General features: G+C 46.3%; 1 protein-coding gene across 2 annotated transcripts in view; it reads left to right on the top strand.

Annotated features, from left to right (window-relative positions):
- The window catches only part of SLC22A23 (solute carrier family 22 member 23), a 168,280-nt gene that overhangs the window by 19,957 nt on the left and 121,369 nt on the right, over positions 1 to 26,954 (top strand). For both annotated transcript variants that reach the window (XM_046006002.1, XM_046006003.1), the window contains exons 2-3: positions 18,193 to 18,296; positions 23,995 to 24,149. In XM_046006002.1, the coding sequence (XP_045861958.1) occupies positions 18,193 to 18,296; positions 23,995 to 24,149 (259 nt within the window). The remainder of the gene's footprint in view (positions 1 to 18,192; positions 18,297 to 23,994; positions 24,150 to 26,954) is intronic.

Genomic DNA, 26,954 nt, shown 5'->3' with positions numbered 1-26,954 from the left:
TACCCACACCCCTCCCCCAACCCCACTCATGCTGTCTCTCAAATAAATAAAAAAAAAAAAAAGATGACCCAGGTATGCCTTGCGAGAGCGGATAGCTCAAGGGTTAAAGAACGTTTGGAGTGAACCCCAAACAAAACCCAGGGTGCACATATCACGCAGCCCATGGCTGAAGGCAAACAGTGCCAAGGGCCCAGTTTGTAGGGACCCCCGGCCAAGCGGAATTCTTTTCTGATGGAGCCTGCCCTACAGAATCCTGTTTGTTCCTTCATTGGATTAAAGAGGGAATTCGTGGGCTATTTCTCGACAGGGCCAAGGGAATGAGAGAAGGAGAGTCAGCCCTCCTGTCTAGAAACCTTAAAGGAAGCCATGAAATGTACGCAGGCATTTCCGACCATTTTTAAACATATGAAGATGTGGTGTTTTTCATAGGGTTTTTATATCTCTCTGTGTTTGTGAATCAGCCCGCATTTTGTCAAGAAGCATGTCTATGCTTGTGCATACATGTCATCCCATGGTGAACTGCATTTTTTTAAGGCAGGTTAAACAACCAGTGATGAACTTTCAGTGACTAACGGTTTAGAGGTTGGAGACCCCCACCGTGTTCAGCGTCCCGGCTCATTGATCATGACGGCTGTTGAAGGGACTTGAGCCCAAGCAGAAGGTTCTCCTTCCGTTTGGGTATTTAGTGCTTTGAACAGCATTTTTGCATAGGAGCAGAGAAGCTTGGTCCCTTTAGGTTTTGCACAAGCAGTCCCATGATTGGAAAAAAAGACATTTTTTTTAAGTGTCTTTGATTTTTAAATCATTTTAATCATTTAAAATCATTTCATGATTTTAAACATGGGCTTTTTCATGGGCTCCCCGCCAGCTCCCCCCTCCTAGCACTGAGTAGTTGGGAGGAGTTCAGGGTGCGTGTAGCAGAGACTGGGCATCCTGCTCAGGGTCCTGCACAGAGAAGCGGGGTGGTGGGTAGTTAGCGTGGGGCTCAGTGTGGAAGACCCAGGTCTAAATTCTGGTGCTACCTCTTTGCCTCTGTGAAACACTGGGGGTTCCTTAGCCTCTGGGAACTTAAGTGCCAAGGTGGGGATGACACTCTGTGGGCATCAGATGAAATGACCGACATCTGAGCTCTCTCAGCAGCATGTGTGTCTTTAGTCCTTTCTGCAAGGAGCTCCCCCCGGAGCTGGAAGGCCACCATGCAGTCAGCCCCGCTCATGGGAGGATCGGACGGCTGAGGGCACTGTCCCAGCCATTACCTTTAGACCGTTGAAACCGGAAGTATGGAAGGTCACCGGACGTCACTGAGATCAGCCCTGGTGAATGGCTGCCTTCATGGCATGTGGCCAGCCAGCCGCTACCCCAAGCTCTTCCTTTAGCCCTACCTTGTCTCCAGGCTAGTGAACTGCTCCTCACTGAGGTCCATTTTCTAGGTCCCCTTATATGTTCTGGCTCTCAGAATTTCCCTCTCTGTTCCTACTGCCTAAAACATCCCGTGCAGCTGTCTCAGCTGAGACATGAAAGCAGTTCACATCGTGGTATAAATAATTGATAGGGTCAATCCTCCTCCTTTTCGGGTTCATCCAGGTCTTTAAAGCTGTTCATCAATGACTGATCAACAGCCTGCAACCCGCACACCCACCACAGGTAGGCTGTTTTGAAAGGCTTTACTACCTCCCCCCAACCCCTCCACACCCCCTGAAGGGCCAGGGGGCAGGGATTTAGTGGTCTTCCTCCCAAAGGCTGAGATCCTTAATCAGGTATTTCTAACAACAGGAGCATCAAGCAAAAGCTGAAAGAAAGTTTGCTTTTGGTGAACATCATAATTGCATTTAAAATCTCTAACATGGCACGAAAGGCCCGTGCGGGACCTGCCCCCTTGCTCGCCACCCCTTCATCTCCGCCCCGTGTCTGGCCTGGGCGTGGCTGTCCCTCCTGCCCCACGCTTCTGCCGTCTCCCAGTGCAGCTGTCTCGTTCTCCCAGAGCCCCACGCCTGACCAGGGCTGGCACAGTTCATGGAAGGAAGTCGAGATGAAAAATGGGAACTTTGACCGTCTGATGCACTGTCCCAGGACCTGTAGGACTTCTGCCGTCACGGCCCTTCATTTCTCAGAGCTGTCATTTTTATTCCTGGCCATTTTCCACTCTTAGACTCTAAACCCTCCCGAGCAGGGATGGCGCTTCCTGCCCTGTTATTTCCTGGGGGTGTGGCACTTGGTAGGTGAGTGATAAAGAGTGCTTAAATCTTGAAGCTCTGCTATCCTCAGACCTGTGGGTGAGCTCCCTGTGGGCCTGGACTGGCTGCTGGCTGTGAGACAAGGATTCAAAAAGAGAAGGAAAACCTGCTTAGGCGAGGGCAGGACCTGAGAGCTTGGGGTGACCTGCTTTGAACATCATGTGAGGTTGAAGGCAGAGGTTGAGGGACGCAGGTGACTGTACGACATAGGAAGGTCGGTCACTCTTCCTTTTTTGGAGAGGAATTTTCTGTCCCACCCTTCCACTCTTGGGCAAGTTTGAGGACAAAGGCTAGCTCGCTGCGAGGTATGGTCACTCTGATGGTTAGAGGATGCCACGCACAGGGGTCTGCACCTTGCAGATTTTCTTGAGATTATCATCTGCAGGACTGAGAATACACCAGAATGGGATGCTCAGTCCGTTCTGCTAACGCCTTACTTTGGGCTTCTCTTCCAAGCAATCATGCCACCTGTGTTTAAAGGACACGGACCCTGAGGAGCCCATTTCCCCCGTTCCACGTCTTGGGTTTGTCACTGATAGACCTAGAATAGAATTGAACGGTTCAAGCTAAGACTTGAAGATACACTAAAAAAATCACCACAACACTTTTTAAAAATTGCAGCAAAATATACATAAAATAGAATTTACCATTTTAACCATTTTTAAGTACATCATTTGGTGACATTATTCACATTATTGTGCCTCTGTCCCCACCACACTTCTCCAGAACTTTTTCATTCGCCTGACTCAAACTCTGCTTCTCTGCCGTCACTAGACTACTTTCTAAAGAACGAGAGAGTTTGCAGTTTCTTACAGAGTACGTTGTCACTGGACGTGGGCTGACGACGGGGTGGTCTCCTGCAGGAGGAATGGGGACAAGCAGGGCAGTTACCTGGCTTTTCGAGGGGGCTGAGCCCTACACAGCTGATTTTTCTCTTGCTGCGGTTGACCTTTTGCCTGTCATTTCCTAGGAGTGCTTAATGTTTGTCCATCTGTTACCAATTAGCTTTTTTTTTTTTAAGATTTTATTTATTTATTTGACAGAGAAAGATCACAAGTAGGCAGAGAGGCGGGCAGAGAGAGAGGAGGAAGCAGGCTCCCTGCTGAGCAGAGAGCCCGATGTGGGGCTCAATCCCAGGACCCTGAGCTCATGACCTGAGCCGAAGGCAGCGGCTTAACCCACTGAGCCACCCAGGTGCCCCAATTAGCTTTTATAATCTTTTGCAAAGACAGAGGAAAATAGTTATCATTTTCATTTTCTCTGATTGAAAGTAGAAAAAAAAAATCCCTATGCTTGCTTTCTTTTTTCTTCTAAATTTTAATTTAAATTCAGTTGATTAACATGTAGTGCATGATTAGTTTCAGAGGTGGAGCTCTGTGATTCCTCTGTTCCGTACAATACCTAGCGCTCATTCCATCACGTGCCCTCCTTGATTGCTCAGGCTTTCCGTGTCCTTGGTTTCACTCATGGCCAGCATCCCACCTCCCCTCGTGCTGATTGCCAGGGCTGACAGGGCTGTTCAACTCTGGCCTTAAAAATCCCAGAATTGTCATGTGTTGGAATTTGCATTGTGATCAGGCAGTAGGTGGGGAAGAGCACACAAAGTAGGCATGACAACATCTCTCCTATTCTGCGGTCCAAAAATATACCCTCTAAAGGGGAGGGAGGTTTCCAAGGTCAAATAAGTTTGGGAAGGGCCACATGCAGATCCCCCGTCTTCAGAATTCACGATGCATGTTAACAGAGTCAAGGCTCTGAGAAATCCTGCAAATGAGACCCCACTTCCTCTTGTTTAACTGGATGTCACTCTGCATTCTGTGACCATTGATTCCCTTTCTGAGATGCACACCTACCGGCGCCCTGATGGTCATGCTGCCTCGAGAAGATGCTTCAGTTGCTGACTCAGAGGTGAATGCTTTTAAAGGTGCAGCTGTACACGGGAGCTCAGGCCAGGGCAGGGTTTCATTTACCGGCCATTCGCTTTATCTCATCTTTTGCTTCCTGTTCGCCTTAGAGAGGGAGGAAGAATGGAGAATACCTAATGAGTGGACTTGGTTGTCCCGTGACAAGCTTCGTAAAGGCCGCCCTGTCGAATCAGCAGTTTGTGGAGAATATTAATGTGGGTTGTCTAAATTGTACCTTTTCAGAGCATGCCTTGGGGCTGGCATGGAATTGAGGTGCCCCCCTCAGCTGAGCCAGGCCAGGCTCCTGAAACTCCAAACACTGAGTGCAGTTAGTGGCTACAGCAGAAAGACTCCCATCTTTGGAGGGTCACTGGGAGCAGGACAGCTGCTTACTGTGTTCACCAGAAGGGGCTTCTAGTGACAAGTTCCTAGGTGCTGTCATTCTAGTCCATTAGTGGCTGAAGGGTGACGCTCCGGAGCTCGCCATCCCCAGCCCATCACCAGCCTTCAATCTTGTGTCATTCTGACTGTGCCGCAGGGTGAAGAGGGCTGAGGACGTCCAGGAAAGCCACAGTAGAGCGCTATTGGGAGACCACCTGGGACCATGGCTTGGTCACTTTGCAGCTACTTTGGCTTGAAAGGGTCCCTGTTCCCCTTTCTCCTCTCACTGAGGTTCAGACTGGCTAGCATGTTCTCCATTTCCCTCTCCCATACCTCTGCGGGCTCCTGCGATCTGTCCTCAGAATTGATTCCCGCAAACGGTACCCTCTGGGAGATGATTCTAGCTCGGACTTAAGGATGCTTTGGAGATTTGTTCAAGGCAGGGGCTTGGAGAACTGACTGCCATTGAACTCGTGCCTAGGATGTCAAAGGCACCCACAGTGGAAGGTGAGGGGCCCTCTCCTTGCCGTCCCACCCAAGGTGGGACCCCCCCCACTTCTCGCCACACCTCCCTGGGGTGTCTCTGCAAGTCTGTGCTCCCCACTGAGCTCTGGGCAGCTGAGGAGACAAACTGCATAGTCACATTTTGCTGTCACATTGCCAGTTCAGCCCAGTGTTTTTAGGAGATTAATAGTTCAAGGGGAAAAAAAATGTAAACACCATTTTGGGTAGAATGGTGTTGTCTGTTGCTTTTTCTCCTTTTGCTCAGAGAAATAGTCTATCTAATAAATGACTGTGGAGTCTGGGACCTGGTGCTGTGTTGCTGTTCCTGTAGGCTGCGGAATAGGTCAAAGTGAAGGGCGTTGCATCCTGAGGTCTGGCGGAGGACTTGGTGAGCACACAGAACCCCTGTGCTGACCTGTGCCCGGTCTCTGGGCAGTTCCTCCCCAGCTGGGAATATAACCGTCTCCCCCACCCCCCCATCCAGGGGCAACTTCTCTCCTGGCCTCTCCCACTCTCCGTGCTGGTGCTGGCTAGGCAGACAGGATGCACAACTGGTAAAAATACCTTCTTTTGGATCCTTAGTCTGCCTGATGAATAAGGCAGACTGTAAATATCAAAAGCCTTTTTGAAAGTAGCTTTATTCCTCTCACATTCAGATATTACTTACCAACAGACAGCAGCCCCACGGAGCTGCTCAAATGACAGACAGAATTAATGAGTGCTAATCACCTTGTGCCTGTTACTATACTAGACACAGTCCTTATAGGATTTGGACTCCTAGGAAAGCGACCTCATAGGTTTTTGTGACCCCCATATCACACGTTGCAACTCAGGCCCCAAGAGGGGACAGGGTCCCACGAGTATCAGAAGGCAAAACGAGAAAGTCAGGTCCCTCTGACTTGGAATCTGCTCTCAACCATTAGCCAGCTCCCAGCAGTCCCATTCAGAGCCTGGACTCAGCCCCCATGTCAGGTTATAAGTTTCAACCTTCAGGCTCATATTTATCCTCTGATGCTCTTCCTCAGGGATAATGGTAAACTACAGCTCAGCCCAAGTGCAATGAAGACAAAGGTCAGATCAGTAAAAATTCAAAATGTTAGTTGTGCTCTGCTCTCCTTCGACCATTTGTTAGGCTCAGTAAGTGGGGAGGGAATGCAGACCAGATACAGGGCAAGGGCTCTGTGCCCTCTGTTGGGGAGGGGGTGTTGACTGTCTTCACGGAAAAGGTGATCCTTCCATTCACAGTTGTTCTGCCTTCCAGTCTGAGTCAGAGAAAGCAAAAACATCCTTTTTGAAGAGACCTTTGCACCAAATATTCATGTCCTTTCAAGATGGTGAAAGCAGTGTCGGAGCAGGAGAAGGGCTGGGTTAGCTTCTCAACTACTCTGATTCATACATTATAAAGAAGATGACTGTTGGACAGGAAGCCCAAGATTTGGTCTCCATTAGAATGTTGACCTTGGCTTTTCCCAGCATTTTGATGCTAACATTTTCTATGAAAAATAAAGACAGTGGGATATTCTTATTTCTAACCGCCACCGCTTATGAAGCACCTGCTATTCACGGGCTCTTTACGGGTTATTTTTGTTAAGTCACCGTAACGACGAAATAACACCAAAGCCTGTCCTACTTGCACTACTGTACTGTTCTTCCATGTACGGGAAGTGTTGTAGCCTCAGCAAGACAAATGCTGTATAACCCATGGCAATGTAATATAAACCACGGACTTGTTTTTATTTGCATGAACCAGAGATGTTTCTTTGAGTTTTGGGGGAGGGAAAGAATAGGAGTTTTCACCAGACAGGGATTTAGAATCTCCTATTGAAGAGCCATTTGACCTTCCACTAGTTGCTTTACCTCTCTTGGCCTTGGTTTCTTCGTCTGTAAAATGGGCACACTGATAATAATATGTATGTTGTAGGATCATTTTGATGCTTGAATGACAGAGGATCGTGAGAGCAGTTAGCAGAGTGCTAGACAATGGTAGGTAATTAACAAATGTTAGTTCCTTTCTTCTTAGAATGGTGCCTAGGGCTCCTGGGTGGCTCAGTCTGCTAAGTGGCTGCCTTTGGCTCAGGTCATGATCCTAGGGTCCTGGGATTGAGTTCTGCATTGGGCTCCTTGATTAGCCGGGAGCCCATTTCTCTCTCTGCCTGCCACTCCCCATGTTTGTGCTCTTTCACGTTCTTTCTCTGACAAATAAAATCTTAAAAAAAAAAAAAAAGCGGGGGGGGCGCCTGGGTGGCTCAGTGGGTTAAAGCCTCTGCCTTCAGCTCAGGTCATGATCCCAGGGTCCTGGCATCAAGCCCTGCATCGGGCTCTCCACTCAGCAGGGAGCCTGCTTCCTCCTCTCTCTCTCTGCCTGCCTCTATGCCTACTTGTGATTTCTGTCTGTCAAATAAATGAATAAATTCTTTAAAAAAAAAAAAAGGTACTGAATTTATATAATAGATTTGCTCTATTAAGAGAATTATTCATTGTTTTAAACAAATTTCTCATATACCCACTATTCTATTGGTTTTTATAATAAAACTAGAATGATCTTTCCCTGGAGGAAAATTGCTAATAGTGGAAAGGTAAGTGGAAATATTTAAAACTATATTGTCTGTATAAATTTTATGTAATAATTATGTATTAATTATTTAAATTAAATTATATTTGAAGAAATGATCCCAGAGGAAAAAAGGGTTAGGAGGTACATGGCACCATGAACACAAGCAAACCCTAAGAACATTTTGACTTCTGGGAGTGGGAGTTCCTGCCTGAGGATGTACCTTTGTACCTTCTCCCTTCCAGACATTAGCCTGGAGACTAGGGTCATAGAGATAAGACACGGTGTCTTTCTTCCAGGGACTCACAGTCTAGTTCCAGGGTTTCTGAGCTTTAACTGTGAAGAGCCAAATAATAAGTATTTTCAGCTTTTCAGGCCATGAGGTCTCTGTTGTAACTACTCAACTTTACATAAGCAGTGGTGGTGCCTAAGCAGCTAAAGACCGTATGTACCTGAATCAGTGTGGCTGTGTTCTAATAAAACTTTATTTATAGAACAGGTGGAAGGGCCATACTGGGCCAACAGGCTGTAGTTTGCTGACCCCTGAGCCAGTGAAGAAAAAGTTGTAAACAATAGGCAATTATAATATATCGTGATACATAGTATGGGTGTTTATCGTGATAGAGGGTGCCATAGGAGTACAGAAGATGGATACCTGATCCAGTGTAGGAAGAAGAGACTCCCTTCAGTTGAGTTTATTAAACTCAACACACTTGTGTGTTTACAAAGGTAATATATGTTCATTGACAGAAGCAGCAGCAAGCAGTACAGAAAGTCAGCATACTAGAACCCACAGGTGATGGATATACAATGTTAAATAATTTGGGTTGAAAAGAGTCTGACCCTTTGAATAGGCATTGAGTCAGAAAAATTGGGGTCTCTGTGGATATTGTGGAGCAGGTGCAGAACAGCAATGCAGGCAAAGAGCATGAGGCTTTCGGGGAGCTGGCGGGTGCTCTGACGTGGCTGGACCACAGCAAGGGAGGGCAAGCGGGGGGGGGCAGGCATGTGAATGGGAGGTGAGGGGCAACTCGGGTCAAAAAGGGAGTTAACAGGCCTGTGTTAAGTCAGATCATAGCCTGCCAGCCAGTGGGAAGGGATTGAGACATTTGTGTGCAGCAAGTGAAAGATGATTTTCCTTTAGCCTCTGAATTCTTCAGTGATTGATCACCTGGGTCATCAAATTCTTCTCATTCCAAAGGTTCCCTGATCCTACCGTCAAAGGTTTTCCATGCTTGGCTCCTTCCAGAATTAGTGGAGCTATTTTAAATGTTAATGTTATAGTCCAAGTTTTGCTCATACATTATATCCTACTAAAAAATATCCTCTAGTCACGCACGAAGCGACTTTTTAATTTTTCAAGTTAAAATTCTTCCTGTTCCTTAGTATATGTTAGTGTGCTCAAAGGACATTAATAGTTCCTCCTAATTAATGCTTAGAACTGTGGGGAGTTTTCTTTCTTGCCTGCTGGTTTTGCAACAGGCCTCTTTAATTTATAGGGCTTACTCTTAATTTCTCTTTTTAGAGGTAGTTGGTGAGGGCCATTAGTAAAATATGCATTGCAGAATTTGGAAAGGCTCTCCAAGGTTTTGGTTGATAGAAGGGCATTACTTATTTATAATCTACGCTGCCTTGTAGGGTATATATTCGTTTCCCCAAATGCCATAGAGGACATTATAGCAAATGAATAAGAACATTCAATAATGTAAACCTCCTCTTAGAATACTACATATCTCTATTTCCTTCAAGAAAAAGTCCAGGAGAAATTCAGCGTCTCCCGTAGACGATCCTACCTCAACTACTATGGGCCTGCTCAGATGGTTATTTTCCCGTCTCCTTTTAGAATCCTCCTCGGCAGAAATTTTCTATTTCTAGCCCTTTAAAAATGGTGAAATTCAGGAGGAACCGGGGAAGCCCCCAGTTATCAACAGCTGAAGCATTGTAGCTTCCTGCTCTCTTCCAGGGAAGGTGACGACAGCAGAAGGACAGCCTGCAGTCACAGTTGTCATTGCAAAAAAAAAAACCAAAGAAACAAGACCAAGATCACCGCATGAGGGTTAGAATGAATCGAAATTACTATATTCATCAGAAATGGGGCATGGCGAAGTTTAAGAAGTGTAACCAGCTTCAGTGCTGTGGTTTGGGATGGGTTTCCTGCAAACGACAGGGAATGCGGGATTTCTAGGCTAAGTGCGGTCTACACCTAGCATGAACGGGCTTGCAACAGACTTCTGGTACCACGGTTTCCTTCAACAGGCCACGTTCGGTTTTCTTGGCATTAAGTTCAGAAAGAAGAAGAAAGTTGAAGAGCAGTTTGAGTAGCAATTAATGAAAAACGGAGAAACAAAACTGAAAAAAAAAATCTCCCAGAGTACCTGGCAAGGGCATTCATTATGTCATTTAAGGAAGCTTGCAACGATGCCAACTTTAATTGGCAGTTGTTTTGGCTACTGTTGACAGTGAATCTCCTAAAACTGGAGGATGAGCTTAGAGGCAAAAAGCAGAGAGCAATTTGGGGTTTTCAAAACATGCAGCATATCTTAAATTTTGATGGAGTCTTTTAGGGAAAAATAAATCCATGTACTGCTAGATTTAAAAAAAAATACTTAAACACACAAGGTAGCATAGGCTGTCTAAATGTACTTTATGAGTCTGGCTCACGTAGCGTAGCGTGTTTCTCTTGTCCATCTGGGACTAGTCTTGCAGGTGGACATGTATGTTCTTGTACATTTCTGTTGTTTCCAGTTAGGAGATGTGGAGATGGCCAAGCCCTGGTAGAGAGACAGAGGTTCATGTTTTGGGGGTAGGGGCGGGGGTGGGGTGGAGGTGGCAGAACAATGCTGACCTTATATTTCTCTAAACTCCTACAACTCAGGAGGTTTGTTTAAGCTTCTGAAATTTTAAGTGGCATTATCCCCTTTGTAGTGCTGAGCAGTAATGTTTCCTTTTATCTCAATTGACTGTCCTCAGGTTTAGCATAGAGGACTTACAGTGGGATCGGTGAGAGCATGTGGTTTCTAAGAGAGCGAGCTCAGAGGGGGATCTCCACTACAAGAGATGAGACTTGGGGGAAATTTTCTTTTTCCCATTGCTAAGAAACTTTTTTTTTTTTTTTTTGGCTTTAGTCAATACACATTAACATAAGTAAACTTTAGGCTCTGAAGATGTGGTTTCTTTCAAGTCAGTTTCCAAACAAGCTTCCTCTAGGCTTAAGTTTTTAGATTGTGTTTAAATGAATATCCTTGAAAAGGGTTATTTGTCATTTTTAATGATTTTTGTCTTAACCCTCATCTCCACCCATTCCACCTGCCGCTGTGGGCATATATATATTTACCTATATTTTTTCTCTTGTTTATATGGTTTGTAGATTAATTGTAGAAAGTTTGAAAAAGTCAAGAAAAATACAAACTCAAAAATAAAACTCAGTCTTGGGGCACCTGGATAGCTCAGCTGGGTAATGGCTGACTCTTGCTTTTGGCTCCATTCATGATCTCCGGATCCTGGGGTGGAGCCCTGCTTGGGGCTCCGTGCCCAGCAGAGAGTCTGCTTGGATGCTCTCTCTCCCTCTCCGTCTGCCTCCACTCTCTCACTCTCTTTCTCTGTGTCAAATTAATTAATTAATTTAAAAAAACGACCTGTCTAAATAAATAAAACTCAGTTTTACTTACGCCCTCCAGAGACGATCGCTTTACATAGTTTTTTTCTGATAATTTCCCCATTTACATGAATATCTCTTCTATTCACTGGTTTTTGTGTTTTGTGTTTTTGTTTTTATTCTGAGGTTTTCTCATGGCATGACATCATGAGCATTTTTCTTAATCATTAGTTTCCAAAGGCAACCTTTGTTTTAACTGAAGTAGAGGTTGACATACAGTGTTAGGTCAGTTTCAGGAGTACAACAGTGATTCAGCAAGTCTGTACTACTCAGTGTCCATCACTGTGAGTGCAGTTAATCATCTGTCATCATACACCATTATTACAATATTTTTGGCTGTCTTCCTTATGCCGTATTTTCCATTCACGTGACTTATTTATTTTCTACCTGGAAGTTTGTACCTCTTAAGCCCTTCACTTATTCCACCCATCCCCCACCCCCGTCCCTTTTGGCAGCCACCAGTTTGTTCTCTGCGTTTCTGAGTCTGTTTCTCTGTCTGTTTGTTCATTCATCTGTGTTATATTTAGATTCCGCATATAAACGAAATTATATGGTATTTGTCTTTGACTTAATTCACTTGGTTTGAGATCCTCGAGGTCCATCTATATTGTCACAAGTGGCAAGATCTCATTTTGTTTATAGTTGAGTAATATTGTGTATGTCAAAAGCAAAAATTTTTTTAAATATTTATTTGAGAAAGAGAGGGAGAACGAGAGTGAGCGCAAGCAGGTAGAAGAGCAGAGGGAGAGGGAGAAGCGGGCTCCCCACTGAGCAGGGAGCCCAGCGTGGGGCTCGATCCCAGGACCCTGGAATCATGACCTGAGCTGAAGGCAGACACTTAACCGACTGAGCCACCCAGGCGCCCCTCAAAAGCAAAATTCTTAATGGAAGTATAGTATCACTGCACATTTAGTCAAGTTACCACTTTTTATTCTTATAAGTTAACAACCAGTGAACATCATGACACGGGGGTCTCTGTGGCCATCTCCGATCATTTCCTTGGAAAAAGTTCCAAGAAGGGGAATTGCTGGGATGGAGAGTACACTGTTTGAAGTAATGTGATGTGTATTGTTAAACTGCCTTCCAGAAACAGTGTCTAGTTTACAGTCCTAGTACAGATCTGTACCTCTGTGTTTATCCTACATCTTTGGGAGATTAAAAAAAAAATTTTTTTTTTAAACAAAATATTGTACTTTGATGTACATTAGTAGAATTGAGTATTTCCCAAGCGTTTTTTAACCAATTTGTTTCATATTTTGTTAACTGGATGCTTTACCAATTTCTGGTTGGAATATTAGTCTGTATTGTTCTATAAATGCTCATGAAATATCAAGGATATTAACTCTTTGGTTATTGTTGGGGAGTAAAAAATCACTTTTTCTCCCACCCTCCTAGGTTCTGTGGCTGGGGCCCTAGAAATTAGACTGGCAAAAGTTAGATTAACTAGAGAAAAAACGAGTTTATTAACATATGCGGGGTGCCCGCATAGGAGAAACTCAGTGATGAGGAACCCAAAGGGGTGTGAGAATTCAGACTAATCCAACATCTTCACAAAGAACAGGAAATTTGTAGAGATGTGACAAGACAAAGGAAAAAGGGTTTCGGCTCTTTTGGTGGGGGTCGGGGTGGGGGTGGCGGGGTTGGGGGTGGGCAAAAGGGGGCAGGTAAGTATGTGGGACGCTGATGGAAGTCGGGGTGATTTTAGCAAGCTGTGTCTGCAGACCCACCTCTGTGCAGACTTTCTGTCTTCCTCATGGCCGTAAAACTTCCCCGGGAGAGGGGCTTTGTGGCGGTCCTCATTTTTCAGAAGTTTCTGCTTTTCAGTCAGAGAGCCTCTTGAGAAGGCTTCTTTCTGTTCATGTTGCCTTCAGCTAAAAAGGAGCCTCATGCCAAATGGGCATATTTTGGAGTGGCATATTCTAACTCCCTGCAATATATTTAACAAATATAGAACTTTATAATTTTGTTTATGGTATTTTTAGTGCATGGAAGCTTTTTTTGGATTTTTTTTTTTTTTTTTTTTTTTTTTTAGAGAGAGAGTGCAAGTGCACATGTGTGCATGACCTGGGGGAGGGGCAGAGGGGGAGAGAGAGAATCTTAGGCAGGCTCCAAGCCCAGCATGGTGTCTGGCTTGGGGCTCAATCTCAGGGCCCTGAGATCATGACCTGACCAGAAATCAAGAGTCAGACTCTTAACTGACTGAGCCACCCAGGCACCCCTAATGTGGGAAGTTTCAATTAGTAAGTTAAATAAATCATTTAGGCAGTAATTTGCATAACTTAAATAATTTAAATGAATCGTAATTAAGTAGTAAGAGTTAAACTTCTACTAGATTATAAAATCTCTGAATTTTTTCCTTAGGTAGGTTTTTTAAATTCCCCTTAGTTTTTATCTTTAGGGATTTCATTTCCACTTCAAAGCTGGACAAGTTATCTGCTTTCTTCCAATATTTTTTTTTTAAATTTCCAATATTATTTATGTTCTTGTTTTATACTTACTTTATCATAGAGTTTATTCTTGTTGAAAATAAGGTTATTTTCCTTGTGTCCCATTTATTTTTGCATCTTCTTTAGAAATTTCAATAGTTTCCTTGATGAGTATTTTTCTACTTTGGCAAGTCAAGCAGTGAGATCATTCCTTTGAAAATAATGTAAATTTTATTTCTTTTCTTTTAGCTTGTCCTTAAACCAAACAGGTAGAAAAATGGTCTGCCAGATTTCCAGATTTTCTATAACCTCTGCCTTTTTTTTTTTTTTGAAATGGAACACATGCAGCTAAAATTGAAACCACTTTTTGGGGTCATCTGTCTCACTGTTTAGTCATGGCTGGCAAGTATCCCGTGGCATCACCAAAGACTGTCGCTGGTCTTGGGACGATGTCAAAGAGAACAAGCCTAAGATTATGAAATGGGGCCATGACTTTCACGCTTTTATGGTTGTGTTAAACCTGCTGATGAAGTGTTAACATACCTAATTAGGGATTGTTTTCATTGTTCTGGAGGGAATGGATTTGAGGGAGGCTGGAGTTAATACATGGAGAGGCTCCTATGAGTTCAGGAAGAGAGAATGGTGGCATGGCCCACATCCTGTTCTCACCCTACAAGCTCCATCCCAAGGAAGCTGAATCAGGAACAAGGGTTCAACGTGCAGATAACAGAAGCTACTCTAGGTATTTAAGGAGATTTGGACGGAATACAGGGAAACAGTATTCACTAAACTGCAGGAGCAGCTGCAGGCTGGGCCTCCAGAAGTTGTCCTAGAACGACTCCCCAGAACTAGCGTGCCTCTGGAATCGGGTCACAGTGAGGGGGCCAGGGAGTCAGGAGGTCACCCTCCAACCTCTGGCTCAAGAGGACAGCCAAGCCCCCTCCAGACCAAGTCCTGGCAGATCTGAACAGCAGCATGGATGTCCCATGTGGTCCCTGCTGCTCAGTTGTCCTAATTCAAGTCATCCCCAAACTTAGATCTAGGTGGTCTGCTGGAAGTTACCTTGGGGTGTGCAGCTGATGGTCTGAACATAAACCCCATTCGAAACATAGCTGGGAGGGAGTCCAGAAGCGGTGTTTTTAGCCTTCCAGCTCCCACTACAGGAATGCCCTCGCTATCCCGTCCAGCTCAGTCAGGCTGCCCGGGGTGAGGCTGGAGTGCGGGCCGCGGGTGCGGGATATGTTGGAAAGGAAAAATCCTCTGGATTTGGTGGCTGATGGGATGGTGCAGAGGCTGGAGAGGCAAGTGTCACACCAGAGACAAAGCCCAGTGTACACTGTAGATTTTTAGAAGTCTCTTAGTCCCTGCTTAGCGAAATGGCCAATGGCCCTATCTTACCAGGAGCGTGCGAACAAATTTTAAGAGCAAGGGCGATCTCAAAGCTTCCTCATACTTCTGACGTTCTTTGGGAGCTATTACTGTGTCTGGACACATTTTGTCTTCCCAGCTCATGTTTGTCAATCCGGGAGGTAGAAGTAAACAAAGGGAGGCTGTCCTACTGGATTTCGCCAGCCCTCCCCTCCCCCACTTCTAGAATGTGCCTCCAGGATGGTGTTACAGACAGATCCCCGGCTTGAGGAAGCTTATCACGGGAAACCTAGAGTTAGTTTGCTTGTTGACTTAAGAGATGCTGTCTATTCTTGTGCGGGAATGAGGCCATGGAGGCCGCAGCTGGCTGCCCTATCCCGGGCTCCCCACCCCCTCCCCAAGGCTGAGAACAGCAGTGCTGGGGGACACTTCAGGCCAAGCTTCCTTTCCCCACTGGCCGTGGGAGCAGTTCTGTCTCCTCTGTTTTTCGGTTTTCTTTTGTTTTGTTCCACTCCAGCATTGTTAATTGATAGAAGTTGTGCGATGAAATGACCACGAGATGTCTTGTTAGGTAGCAACTAAATTGAGTTGTGGTTGCCCAAGGTCGGGTAGGGTTATTGCTCACGTGGCTGAGCTCACAACAGTATCGGCATTTCCCCCCAAGTCCCTGAATGCTTTTATTAAAATCTCTTTTGTCTCTGGGCCATCTAATCTAAGCATAATGTGCTCTTTGCATCCCTTACCCTCAGATAAACTCATCAATGGGAAGTCTGGAGGGAGGCGTGAGCGAGTGGTTCTCTGTCCCCTCTGCACCCCGAGCTGGCAGCTGGTGGCCTCCTCTGCAGCAGTCGGGGGACCAGGTCCCTCTCCTGCCAAGAATGTGCCACGCCGGGTGCAGGACCGCGTGATGTGATTGGGATGGTCACGATTTCAGGTGTTGGTGTTGTAAGCACCTCTTCTTCAGGTTATCCAGGTGTGCTTAGAGATGGGGCTCTTACTCTCGGAATGGACTACTTCGTGGCCAGGGTCCTGTGCTGGGCAGAGAGGAGAGCAGTCCATCCAGAAATGGCAGGGGACACAGGATAGACACACACAGTTAGGGTGCTGTAACGCCCATGAGAAGGCAGGACCTGCATTTCTGAAGCTGGGTAGCACCCTAAAAGGTGTTTTCTTAAAAATATATTTACTTCTACAAACAATATACAGATGACTATTGACTGGCTCACCGACAGTCTGCTCATACAAGTCCTTAATTTGCAGTTCAAGACAACAGCACCGTTGTGCGTGTTTCGTGCAGTGTTTGGCCGCATCCCGCTCGTGGAGAGTTGGTTGAACCCCAGCCCAGGACTGCAGAGCTCATTCGTCATCTTCTGAGTGACAGGGAAATGGCCACTGGTTCCCAGGCTTGAGCGGGCCCCAGAATCACCTGGAAGGCTTGCACACTGCATTCCTGTGCTTTACCCCTGGAGTTCTCACTCTGCGTGTCTGGGGTGGAGCCCAAGACTTTGTATTTCCAGCATGTTCCCAGGTGATGCCGGGGCTGCCGGCTGCTGGAGCGCGTTCTGAGGACCACTGGAGTAGACACAGGAGAAGGTTCACCCTCTGAAGAGCTCCTGTGTCTGAATTCTTACCGATTCCGTGCAACGAGCAGTGTCTGCTCCCCAAACACATGAATCATTCTTGACGAGAACCACAGTCACACCACCCACTGTTGACAGGGTCCCATGCAGTCTGTGCCTCCCTTTTCCCGAGCCTGGCATTGGACATCCCTCTGGAGGCAGAGGGGTAGAGGAGTAAGTTACTCTCCCCAGGCCTCTGGAATCTGGAAAGTCAAACATGCCTTGAGTGCATCAGTGAGCAAATATGTGTCCCAAGGAGTCTGGGGGATGGTGTGACAGAAGGCTCTCTTCTGGCTTTGTCCAGGCCAGGTGCTTCATCTGTGGTGGCCGGTGCAGAAGCGTGTTTAAGTCAAGACCCACAGCTAAGGCTTGAGGGCAGGGGGTGCTCCATCAGGCTTTCCAGAAGTTTAGAAACGGAGAGCAGGACCAGAGCTTACAGTGCCCTGTAAGGATCCCCTGCATTATACTCTGGGTCTCAAGATGGGCAGACAAGGGGCCAGGGGGACAATTTGAGTAAGATAAAGCTAAGATCAGGTTTCACCCCAACGAATCCTGCTTCTGACATTTCCGTCTCCTCTACCTCGATGTGCTCTCCCCATCTCCACTGACCTGAAGTTCTTTAGCCACTTATTTCTACCAGAAGGAGGACATGCAGTGGGGTGATACGGGTTGGGGGGCTGCAGGCTTCATAGTGTCACCAGCCAAGACCCTGCCCATTTGTTCCTGAAGCCTGGATGTAAGCTGTTTGGGGATCGGAGCACCCTGTCCTCATAGGTCTTCCGCTTGGATGCACATCACTTCCAGGGAACAAAAGTGGGTTTGTCTCCTGCTTCTGCAAAAGGACGACAAAAACTTAGAGACTTGTTTTATTTATTTTTTTTAATTGAACAATAACACTGAATTGTAAGAAGAGGTTAAATGTTGTATTCATGAACTGATTGGCTTTCCCTTCAGGTGGAGCAGATAGCTTTAGAATGGAATAAGGGGAAACAGAAGGGATATTTATGAGAGAGAGAGAGAGAAAGAATGCTTTGCAAATGATACTTCAACATTAACTGTTAACTTTGTGTTTAAGACTACTTACAAAGTGTGGGGGAGGTATTGGGGATGGAAACACAGAAGTTGCTTTTCATTGCCTTGTGTCACAATCCCCTGTGCCAAAAGTTGGCAAGGTCTTCTGTTCTTCGGGGGAGTGATAGTTCTGTGGGTGAGAAGGGGTGCTGGCCACAGGACCATCCTCTTCTCGGTTATGGTCCCTTTGGTAGCTGGGGCAGAAGAACACATGACCCCGACATTTCCTGGGGTGTTCCTTGTGGAATTTATAATCTGTCCTGGACTAAAACATTACACTGCCTTTTGTGGGCAAATTCTTTTTCTCATTGTACAATTTCAAACCCACCAAAGGGAGGTCTTTCATGGTATGTGTGACTTGGTGCTACGAATGGGGTCCTGCCCCTTGCTGTAGTGATTGTATTGTGCCCTTGTGATTAACTATAGCTGGCCTCTGTGTATGTTTCTCTCTGATTTATTTTCTATTTGCCCCTCTCTAGTGGGATCTTGTGTGTGATAATGCCTGGAAGGTCCATATCGCTAAGTTCTCCTTACTGGTTGGATTAATCTTTGGCTACCTAATAACTGGATGCATTGCTGACTGGTGAGTACCAACGTGCCCGCTGCCCGAACCTTTGGAAGCCACAGCAAGCCTTTGCTGGCTAAAGAAGAGTGGTCAGTGTTAGCTTACAGTTACCGAGTCTTTTCTCGGCCCTGGTGTTGGTGCTGCCACAGAGGCCATCGCCTGAAGAACTCAGAACTAAGAGCCTTGGCCGATGCATATAACCAACCCTTTCCAAGGGAGAATTTAAATTCATTGCAATTTTCCAGCCACGAGAATCTAGCAACACCTGCATGCACCCCACAGCCTCATCTGCTCCTGATGTTTATTGTTTAGTCGGGAAGAGCTTGAGGGCATAGGTTCAAGGCTCTGTGGAGGTAGATACACAAGATGCATCAAAAAAAAAAAAAAAAAATGGAGAGGGGACGAGCTAGAGACTCTACCCACTTAATCTAAATGGCTAGGGCGGTGCCGATGGGCATCTCGAAACACCACCCAGGTTGCAGACAGGCACAGTTCTACAGTTGACTTGGCCTGGAGAAGCTTCTGCAGGGGCCCTGGGGAGCCAGACCTTAGAAAGTGGACAGCATTTGGATAATGGATGGGCACCGCAGGCAGAGGGAGGGTGGTGGCCAGAGGTGAGAAGGAATATGCTTTACGTGGGTGGGTAGGGAGTTCTTCATGCCTGGAGCGAAGCGTGTGGTTTGTGACAAAGTGATAAGGTTAGGAAGACGGAGAAGGGTCGTGAAGAGTTACAGTAACGATGACGATGGCAACGGTATTAGCAGTTACCACTTCCTGATTGATTATTGTTGCCAGGCACCGTGCTACACATTTCCACGCATTAAAACATCCCATCCTCACAGCACCCCTGGTAAGTAGGTACTATTTAGTATCTGTTTACAGTGGAAAAACAGAAGCACAGAAGTCTAAGTAAAAATCCCCAAGTTCACTCAGATTTCAAGTTGGAGAGTCCAGATTTGAACCGAAGCCCAGTGCAGTGGCTCCCGAGTGTGTCGCACTCTTCACAAGTGTGCGACAGCCCCGTGTTCACGAGGGCCACAGCGAGCACACATCTGAGCAGGGAGGCCAGTGTTCATGGGGGTTTCCAGTAACGGGGCTGCTCCAGGAGAAAGGTGTTGGGTAGCCGGCCCCTCTCCCCCACCTTGACGTTCTTTTATCTTTAAAGGAACTTTCTGTGACTAAGGACACCTTGGACCCAGTGATGTCATAAGGGCCAAGAGTGATTCGGAGCAAACCCCTCACATCTGTGGCTTTGCTCTGCATTTACCCCCATTCCCTGGTTAGTTGACAGAGTGGGTTAAGGCACTCTGGCAAGAGCCTGAATGGCCACCGTGGGGCCCATAGGGGTTCTGAAACCACTCTCAGATTCTGGATGTTTCTTTCCAAAAGCAAGCATCCATTTGGGAGTTGCTTTGCATTTACAAGTAAGTGATTTCCTGTGTGTTCAGAGTTTGCTTAATCATCATTTGTAAATGCTTCTTAAGGACACATTCCCTGGGAACAGCAACAGAGAAGCTGTCAGTAACCTCTGAAAACCTGTACCAGGACCCCCTGGAGGGAATTTTTTCTTTTTCTTTTTTTTTTCTTTTTTTAGGGGGGGGGCAGGATCGGAGGAGGGGGGGAGTGGGGGAAGTGTAGGAGTTTTTTTTTAACCAAATCCTTGAGCTTACAGGTTTTCAGAGCAAACTATACTAATCTGAAACGTACTCTTGTCCCAGTATTTTAACCACGAGGACTTTTGTTTCCCAGTATTCTGCACTGAAATAGGTTTGGAAGAGATACTAATGTAATCCATGCCACTTCTTTCTAAAAAATGCAGACTTGGCTGAGGCTTGTGTGTCCTTATTCAGTGACACCATCGGGAAAGTTAATATGGACTTCCATGAATGGATCCGTCTATAATGGCTTAAACTGTTTAGAATTTGGTTTTGTGATTTCTTTTTTTTTTTTTTTATTTAATTTTTTTTGGTGGGCATCAAAGCCAGGTTTCTTGAGTGACAACAAAGCTCCCAAGGAGGGAGGGGACCTGAGGGGCTTGCTGGAGAATTCTTATTTCTTGCACATAGCTGCCGTGTGGCACCCCTGATCACACACCGGGCCCAGGGACAAAAGGGAGAGGGGGTTGGCGGTCTTCTCTTTAGGTCCCCAGAGCCTGCTGTAGCCTCTACGGTCCACGGTGAGTGAGCAGGGGGTCCCCAGAGAGGCAGGGCCGCCTGCTTTGTGCTGTGGTGCTTGAACATCTAGAGTGGACCTTTGTTCCGGTTTGAAAGTTTGGTGTTTTCCACCCTTTATTTATTCATTTATTTTTGACTGTTGACTCCTTGGTAGGGTCGTGCCGAAAGGGAAATAAGCACATTTAGAGGGAACTCCAGACCTCACAGCTGTTAGCACCCGTGTCATGGCGGCATGGGGAAGTTGATGAGGTCAGAGGTTAAGTTTCTAAGACTGAAGTCAACACATAGTGAAACTCCAGTAAGGCACTTTTTTATTTTATATAATTTTTTAAAAAATTAATCTCTACACCCAATGTGGGGCTCAAACTCATGACCCTGAGATCGATAGTCACAAGCCCTACGGGCTGAACCAGCCAGGGGCCCGGCACACTTCTTTCTTTTAAAAGTTACAGTGTCTCACCCATGTCTTATTTGGGGATCTATGTCCTGTGCTGTCCTATAGCGTGTTAGCTTAGATGTTTGGGAGGGAGCAGCCCTGTCCATGCCCCTGCTGGGTGAGCTCCCTTCCCTCCAGTATTGGTTCTGTTACTGGATGTTGCATGCCTCTCCCTCCAGGAGCTCTCTGCACCCTGTCCAGCTGGCCCCGGGCCCTGGCCTTTCGAGGCTGCGCCAGAGGGGACCCCTTGCCCTCTAGCTCCTGGCTGAGGCTGGCCATGGGCAGCGAACACCAGCTGGAGGTCTGAGAGAGAGAGATGAGAGTAGGGAGGCCGTTTTTGTCTCCAGCTGGTCTTTGCAAGGCTGCCAGGGGCTGGCTGCCTCCCGCTCAGGGCCCCTCCACACCACGCCTCTCTCTCTGAGTTCCAAGACCATCGTCCCCGTTTCTGTTGCCAGCCCCAAGGTTTCTCTCACAGCTTGCCCAGCCTTTTGCAAATAATCCCTTTACTGAAATCTCCTCAGATCACTCTTTTTAAGTGGGGTATCTCTTTCCTGTTGAGACCCTCTATTATTTCTCTGTGGCTACTGTGATGAGTTCGCACACACACAGTGGCCTGCATTTATTCACTTACAGTTCTGTAGTTCACACGAGGCTAAAATCAAGGTGCCGGCAGGGTTGTATTTCTGGAGGCTCCAGGAAGGAATCCTCTTCCTCACTTTTACCAGCTTCCAGCGACTGCCCACGCTCCTTGGCTCATGGCCCCTTTCCTAGCTAGCCTCAGAGCCTGCAGTGACAGGTGCTGCTCACGCCGCCTCTCTCTGTTCCCTACGGCCGGAAGTGGATTTCCAGGTACTTAGGTTGGATCTACCAGAATCGTTACCTGGTCTCAGGGTCTTTAACCTTCTTTGCAGCTGCAGAGCCCATTTCTCCTATGCAGGGCAACACATGCACCGGCTCTGAGGAGTAGGACGTGGACAGCCATGAGAGCCACTTCCCGGCCCACTCTAACTCCCACCTCTGCGTTCATGGATTTTTGGAGTGTGGTTTTGTCTGTCATCTCTGAGGGGACTCCACTCTGAAAGAAGCCAGTTCACACAAAAACTCCAGTGATCATAACATTTGTTGAGTGCTCAACTGCACATCTCCACACCTGATGTTTGCCCCCTAGTTCCTAAAAATAGTTTGTATTGTTTACTGATGTTACGAACCATTTGGGAGGGAGAGATTTAGAGCAGTTTCTACAAGTTAAAAAAAAAAAAAAAAAAAAACCACAACGATATTTTCTAAAGTATTGGAAAAGGGCAAACCATGTTTGGTGGGCATCCAGGCTATTGACGTGTAGGGAGGAATCATATGAGCTAAACCTTTAACTGTTTGCTCTGTGGAATGCATTGTACCTATATCCATCACCTCTCTTAATGATCTCAGTAAAGCTGTGAAGTCAGACAGTGATCCCTATTTTACAGACAAGGAAGGGGCAATAACAATGGAGAAGTTAGATCCCAGCTTTGTTTTTAAGAGACCAGCTAAGCCATATTCCAAATTTATTTCTTTAAGTGAATTGGATTTGCATAAAACTACCTATAGAATCTTCCATGACAAGGGTTTAAGGAGCCCGGCACTAGTCAAGAGAAGTAATGCTTAAAAGCTCTGACAAGAGGGTTGACTCACATCAGCATTGAGTTCGTAGCCCTGGTCTCATCTCACTAAACCCGTGTGACTGACAAGGTTGGTTAGAAGCCAAAGAAATAATGAGCGAAATTGTGCTCTGTAGTTCCCTCCCCCAAATTTTCTCCAAATTACTGTTTCTTTCACGGGACATGCGTTCCTAAGTATTTGCTTCTTTCTTAACAGCTTTGTTGAGAGATAACTTACATACCATAAAGCTCACCCATTTTAAGTAACTCAGGGAATTTTAGTATGTAGACAGAGCTATCGAACCATCACCACACTCTAAGTATAAAACATTTCCATCACCTTGAAAGGAAATCTTGTGTTCTCTTCCAGTCATTCCCCATTCTGATCCCGAGCCTTGGGCCACGAATCTACCTCCTGATTTTATTTGTCATGAGAACGTCACAAGGATGTGTAGGCGAGTTTAAGCCATACGGCTACTCTGTAGGTGTTTGGGGGACCAGATGTAGATTTTTTTTTTCCCCTTGGCAGATACTCCAGTTTTTCTGTGAGCTATCCTTTCAGTTCAAGCTGGATTTATTATAGTAATTTGTGTGGTGGAGAGTGTCCCCCCGCCCCCGCCATGAGTTGATGAAGGAAAAGATAGAAAGATATTTTGGGAAGGATGGACAACTAGTGAATTCCCTCCCTGGGACCACCCCCTGTGCCCTGCCAGCCACGCCTAGAAGCACATCGCCCCCTAGTGGTCACCGATCTCGCACCAGTGCGCTCTGTAACCCGCCAACCTCACCTGAGCGCTGCCTTTTCCCAAAACACAGTTCGCAGGGGATCTTTCCAAGCCCCTTGCTGCCTGGTGGGCTTCACTTCCAGGTCAACACTCCTTAGTTAAAGTTCAGACTCTCTTAGTTTAATCTGTGATCCCTTAAAAAGTATTTCTCATCATGTAGTTGAAAGAGGTCAGCAGCTGTCGGGTCCTGGACTCTGATAGCCTCCCTGGGAGGTCAGGTAGGACTAGTTAACAGCCCAGAGAAAGGAAACAAAGTGACTTGGCTCAGTGTTTGTGTTGACTCTGGAGCCAATTCCAAAGGTCAGCAATTTCTCAAGACGTTTTGTGCTGGGTGTGTCAAGGTTTGTGTTTAGGGAGTTATTATTGATTTTGTTACTCTTGCGTTGGATCATCCCTCTTTACTCTCAGAAACAGACTTACAAAGAGGAATTGGGTCCCTGTCTCAATTCCATTCGGTAGCTGTTTGGACCTCTGTCCCTTTATGTACAAAGCAAAGTTTTGGGCTGAATTGAGCTAGAGGGCCTCTCCACCCTAGATCCACCAGATTGGGTCTGGATGCCACAGAGCCTTGTAATCTAGGACTCATTCCACATCTGTTGAGCTCTGGCTGGATACTGGGGATCAGCATCTAGCATTAGCCCTGTCTAACGATGCTTCCTCATTTTTTCCCCTCTCCATATGCAGGGTTGGCCGGCGGCCTGTGCTGCTATTTTCCATCATCTTCATTCTGATCTTTGGACTAACCGTGGCACTGTCTGTGAATGTGACAATGTTCAGCACCCTCAGGTTCTTTGAAGGATTCTGCCTGGCTGGAATAATTCTTACCTTGTATGCATTACGTAAGTAGGAGCCTTCACGACTGTCTTGAAGAAATTCGTTGGCAGTATTGCTCTGCGTGCTGGCGGTTTGGGATGGCAGTCTTTTGGAAGCACAAACTTCAGTGGCCTCAGCGGTTCCTAAAAAGTTTTCTCAGGCATGTCATCCAACACTCTGTCCTGGTTTTCAGCTCGGGCTCAGGGCTCACTGAAGGACATGGAGGGTTCACATAATTACTTGGAGAAGTGGGGGTCTGCCCATAGCTGATATGGAGGGGCTTTTGCTTCCCTCCAGAATTTTCTGGGTTCACATTCTGTGCACTTCCAAATCCAGTGTGTAATCGGACATTCTGCACTTGGTTCCAGAACATACCAAGTACCGCTACTGTTGGGTCTGGGCTCAGCATTCTCATTGGTGCTTTAAGAGTTGTTCTCATTTTTTTTCCTCTAAGCTTATGTAGAGCCCAACGTTCCCACAGTCTCCTGTGTCCACCTGTAGCCTTATATGGTCTGGACTTGAGCCCTCATCATTGGTACTGGATGGGCAAATCTCAGCATTTGTTAGTATTTGCTCTCTTTAGGGTGAAGAAAAATGTCTTCCACTGATCTAACACATTTGTTGGCTATATTAATTCCTTTGTCAAGCATGGTTATATCTCATTTCTTTGTAGATGGTGTTTACTAAAACAGTCACAAACTCATAGGCAGGAGGAAGGTTGTAGGCCTTGATGTTTTACTTATTTTCTGGTTTTATACTTTTCAGTTACCTTGGGGAAAGATGTTAGAAATAACGTAAAGTGATTTTTTTATTATATTTTGCCTGCTTCTTGCCTTTTGATAACATGGGTAGGAGTCCCATGTAGACAATGCCCAGTAGTTCTGATTCTCCTAGATTTCCATATTATAGACTCCATAATACTTTTCAGGTAACCTGAATGTTTGTTCCTGGTTGTAGAGAATAGAAGTAGAATAAATTTGTAACAATCTTTTTATTAGTCACAAAGGAAGAATGAGCATAGAGAAAGGTGACAGATATGTTCTTCCCAATCTACAGTTGGCGGTTCTGTCCTCCTCTTCCAACACCGAACTGAATTGTCCTTTCTTGGAAATCACCGTTTCCATTTTTATTTGTATTTATTTTGGAATCCTTGTTTCCAGCAGGGAGGTGTTCTTTAGGAATATATGTGTTCAAGGTCAGTGGGTCTGGGTGATGGCTGTTTGAAGGTTTTGTTTCTTTGAAACTACCACATGGGCATCAGGCTTGAATGTTCCCAGACAAAATGCCAGTGCCCATGTTTGGCCTCACGTTCCCCCACCCATGGTCCATGCACACGGTCCATGCGTGTGAAGGAGGAGTAGGTTCTGTGCTCTTTTCTGGAGGAGAGCCCTGGCTGTGTTCTCAGACCCTCGCCTGCCCCACACGGGTGCAGGCGTGATGGGTTTTCTCCTCAGGCAGCATCCGTGAGAGGGGCTCCTGGTTCCCACAGGACAATATCAGGCTGGCGCATCCTCACGTATGCCATTAATGGAGATGGCTCAGCACGTGGACAGAATAGAAGAACTCTGCTCAGGCATGGGGCAGGGATCATTACCTCCGTGTCATCAGCCCAACGCATCTCAGACGCAGAGGCAGAGTGTTGATGGAAAGCTGCCTTAAAGCCAAGATGGCATCCCAGTTCTGTCTTGCATGTCAACCGCTAGTGGTTGGCTGAGGCTTCCGGAAAACACAGAGAACACTTTGGAGGACACTTCAGGACTCCCTGGGGGAGGGTACCCAGGGCCCTTGGCCATGTCTGCCGGCGATAAGGAAGGAGGGTGGGAAGGGCTGCGCGAGGCGGCCCCCATCCCCAAAACTCTCCCTGATTTAAGCCAGAGCGGGAGAGAATTTCTCCTGACCCGCATTGTTGCCGCCTGACGTAGAACCGTTTCACTGACATCTGTTGTGACATCATGCCCTCAGCCCTGTGAAACCCGTCGCTGTGGTACTGTGAGGAAAGAAGCTGAGGATGCGTTTTCACGAGATTGCATAGTGAGCGCTTTAGGCTAGAACGTTCTCTGTCGAAGAGTGTGCTTCTCCTAGGAAACTGCTTTGCTTTGATCTCGTATGCACAGAGTCCTGTAACCTGGTCATCTGTAAACTTATTTCTGTAAAGGGCCGGAGAGTAAGCAGTTTAGGTGTTGCAGGTCTCTGCAGCAGCTGCTTGACTCTGCCACCATAGGGCGAAAAGTGACCATAAATGATATGTAAATGAACAGGTATGGCTGTGTTCCAGTAAAACTTTACTTAACTGAAGCAGAAGGTGGGCCAGGTTTGACCTGCGAACCATAATGTTTCAGCACTGATAGAAGTGAGTCTCTGTCTGTCCACTGGCTTCTGAGGAGCTCAAAAACTTAGAACCGAATCCAGCCGTGTATATGATGAGCTGACAAGCTGGGCTTTAAATTCTGGCCTCTCTCCTAGTTTCATCTGGACTTTCCTCCCTTCATTTCTCCTTTGTCCCATCTTCCTATCTCCATAAAGCAAGTGCTACTTCACTGTGTGTATTTGTGCCAGGAGCCTTACATTGTTTTTTCTTCTGGAATGAAGCAGGGCATAAATAAATAATTATGTTTTCTTAAATTGGGATTACAAGTCAAACATCCTGACAAATATCTTGGCAGTGAAAATTTCCAAGTATCAACCCGCCACCCACTGTCGGAGTTAATACAGTATCTCAAGGAACAAAGTTAGAATAAAGCAAAAAGATGTCAGTGAGTACTTGGAGTTCATTGAGGGAATATTGAAACAATAAATTGGGGGGAGGTTGGTGTTGGCAGGGGAGCTAAGAC

Source organism: Meles meles, chromosome 5 (assembly GCF_922984935.1).
Source record: "Meles meles chromosome 5, mMelMel3.1 paternal haplotype, whole genome shotgun sequence".
Lineage (NCBI taxonomy): Eukaryota > Metazoa > Chordata > Mammalia > Carnivora > Mustelidae > Meles > Meles meles.
The sequence above is the reverse complement of the archived record's forward strand: the minus strand, read 5'-3'. Positions and strand labels throughout refer to the sequence as shown.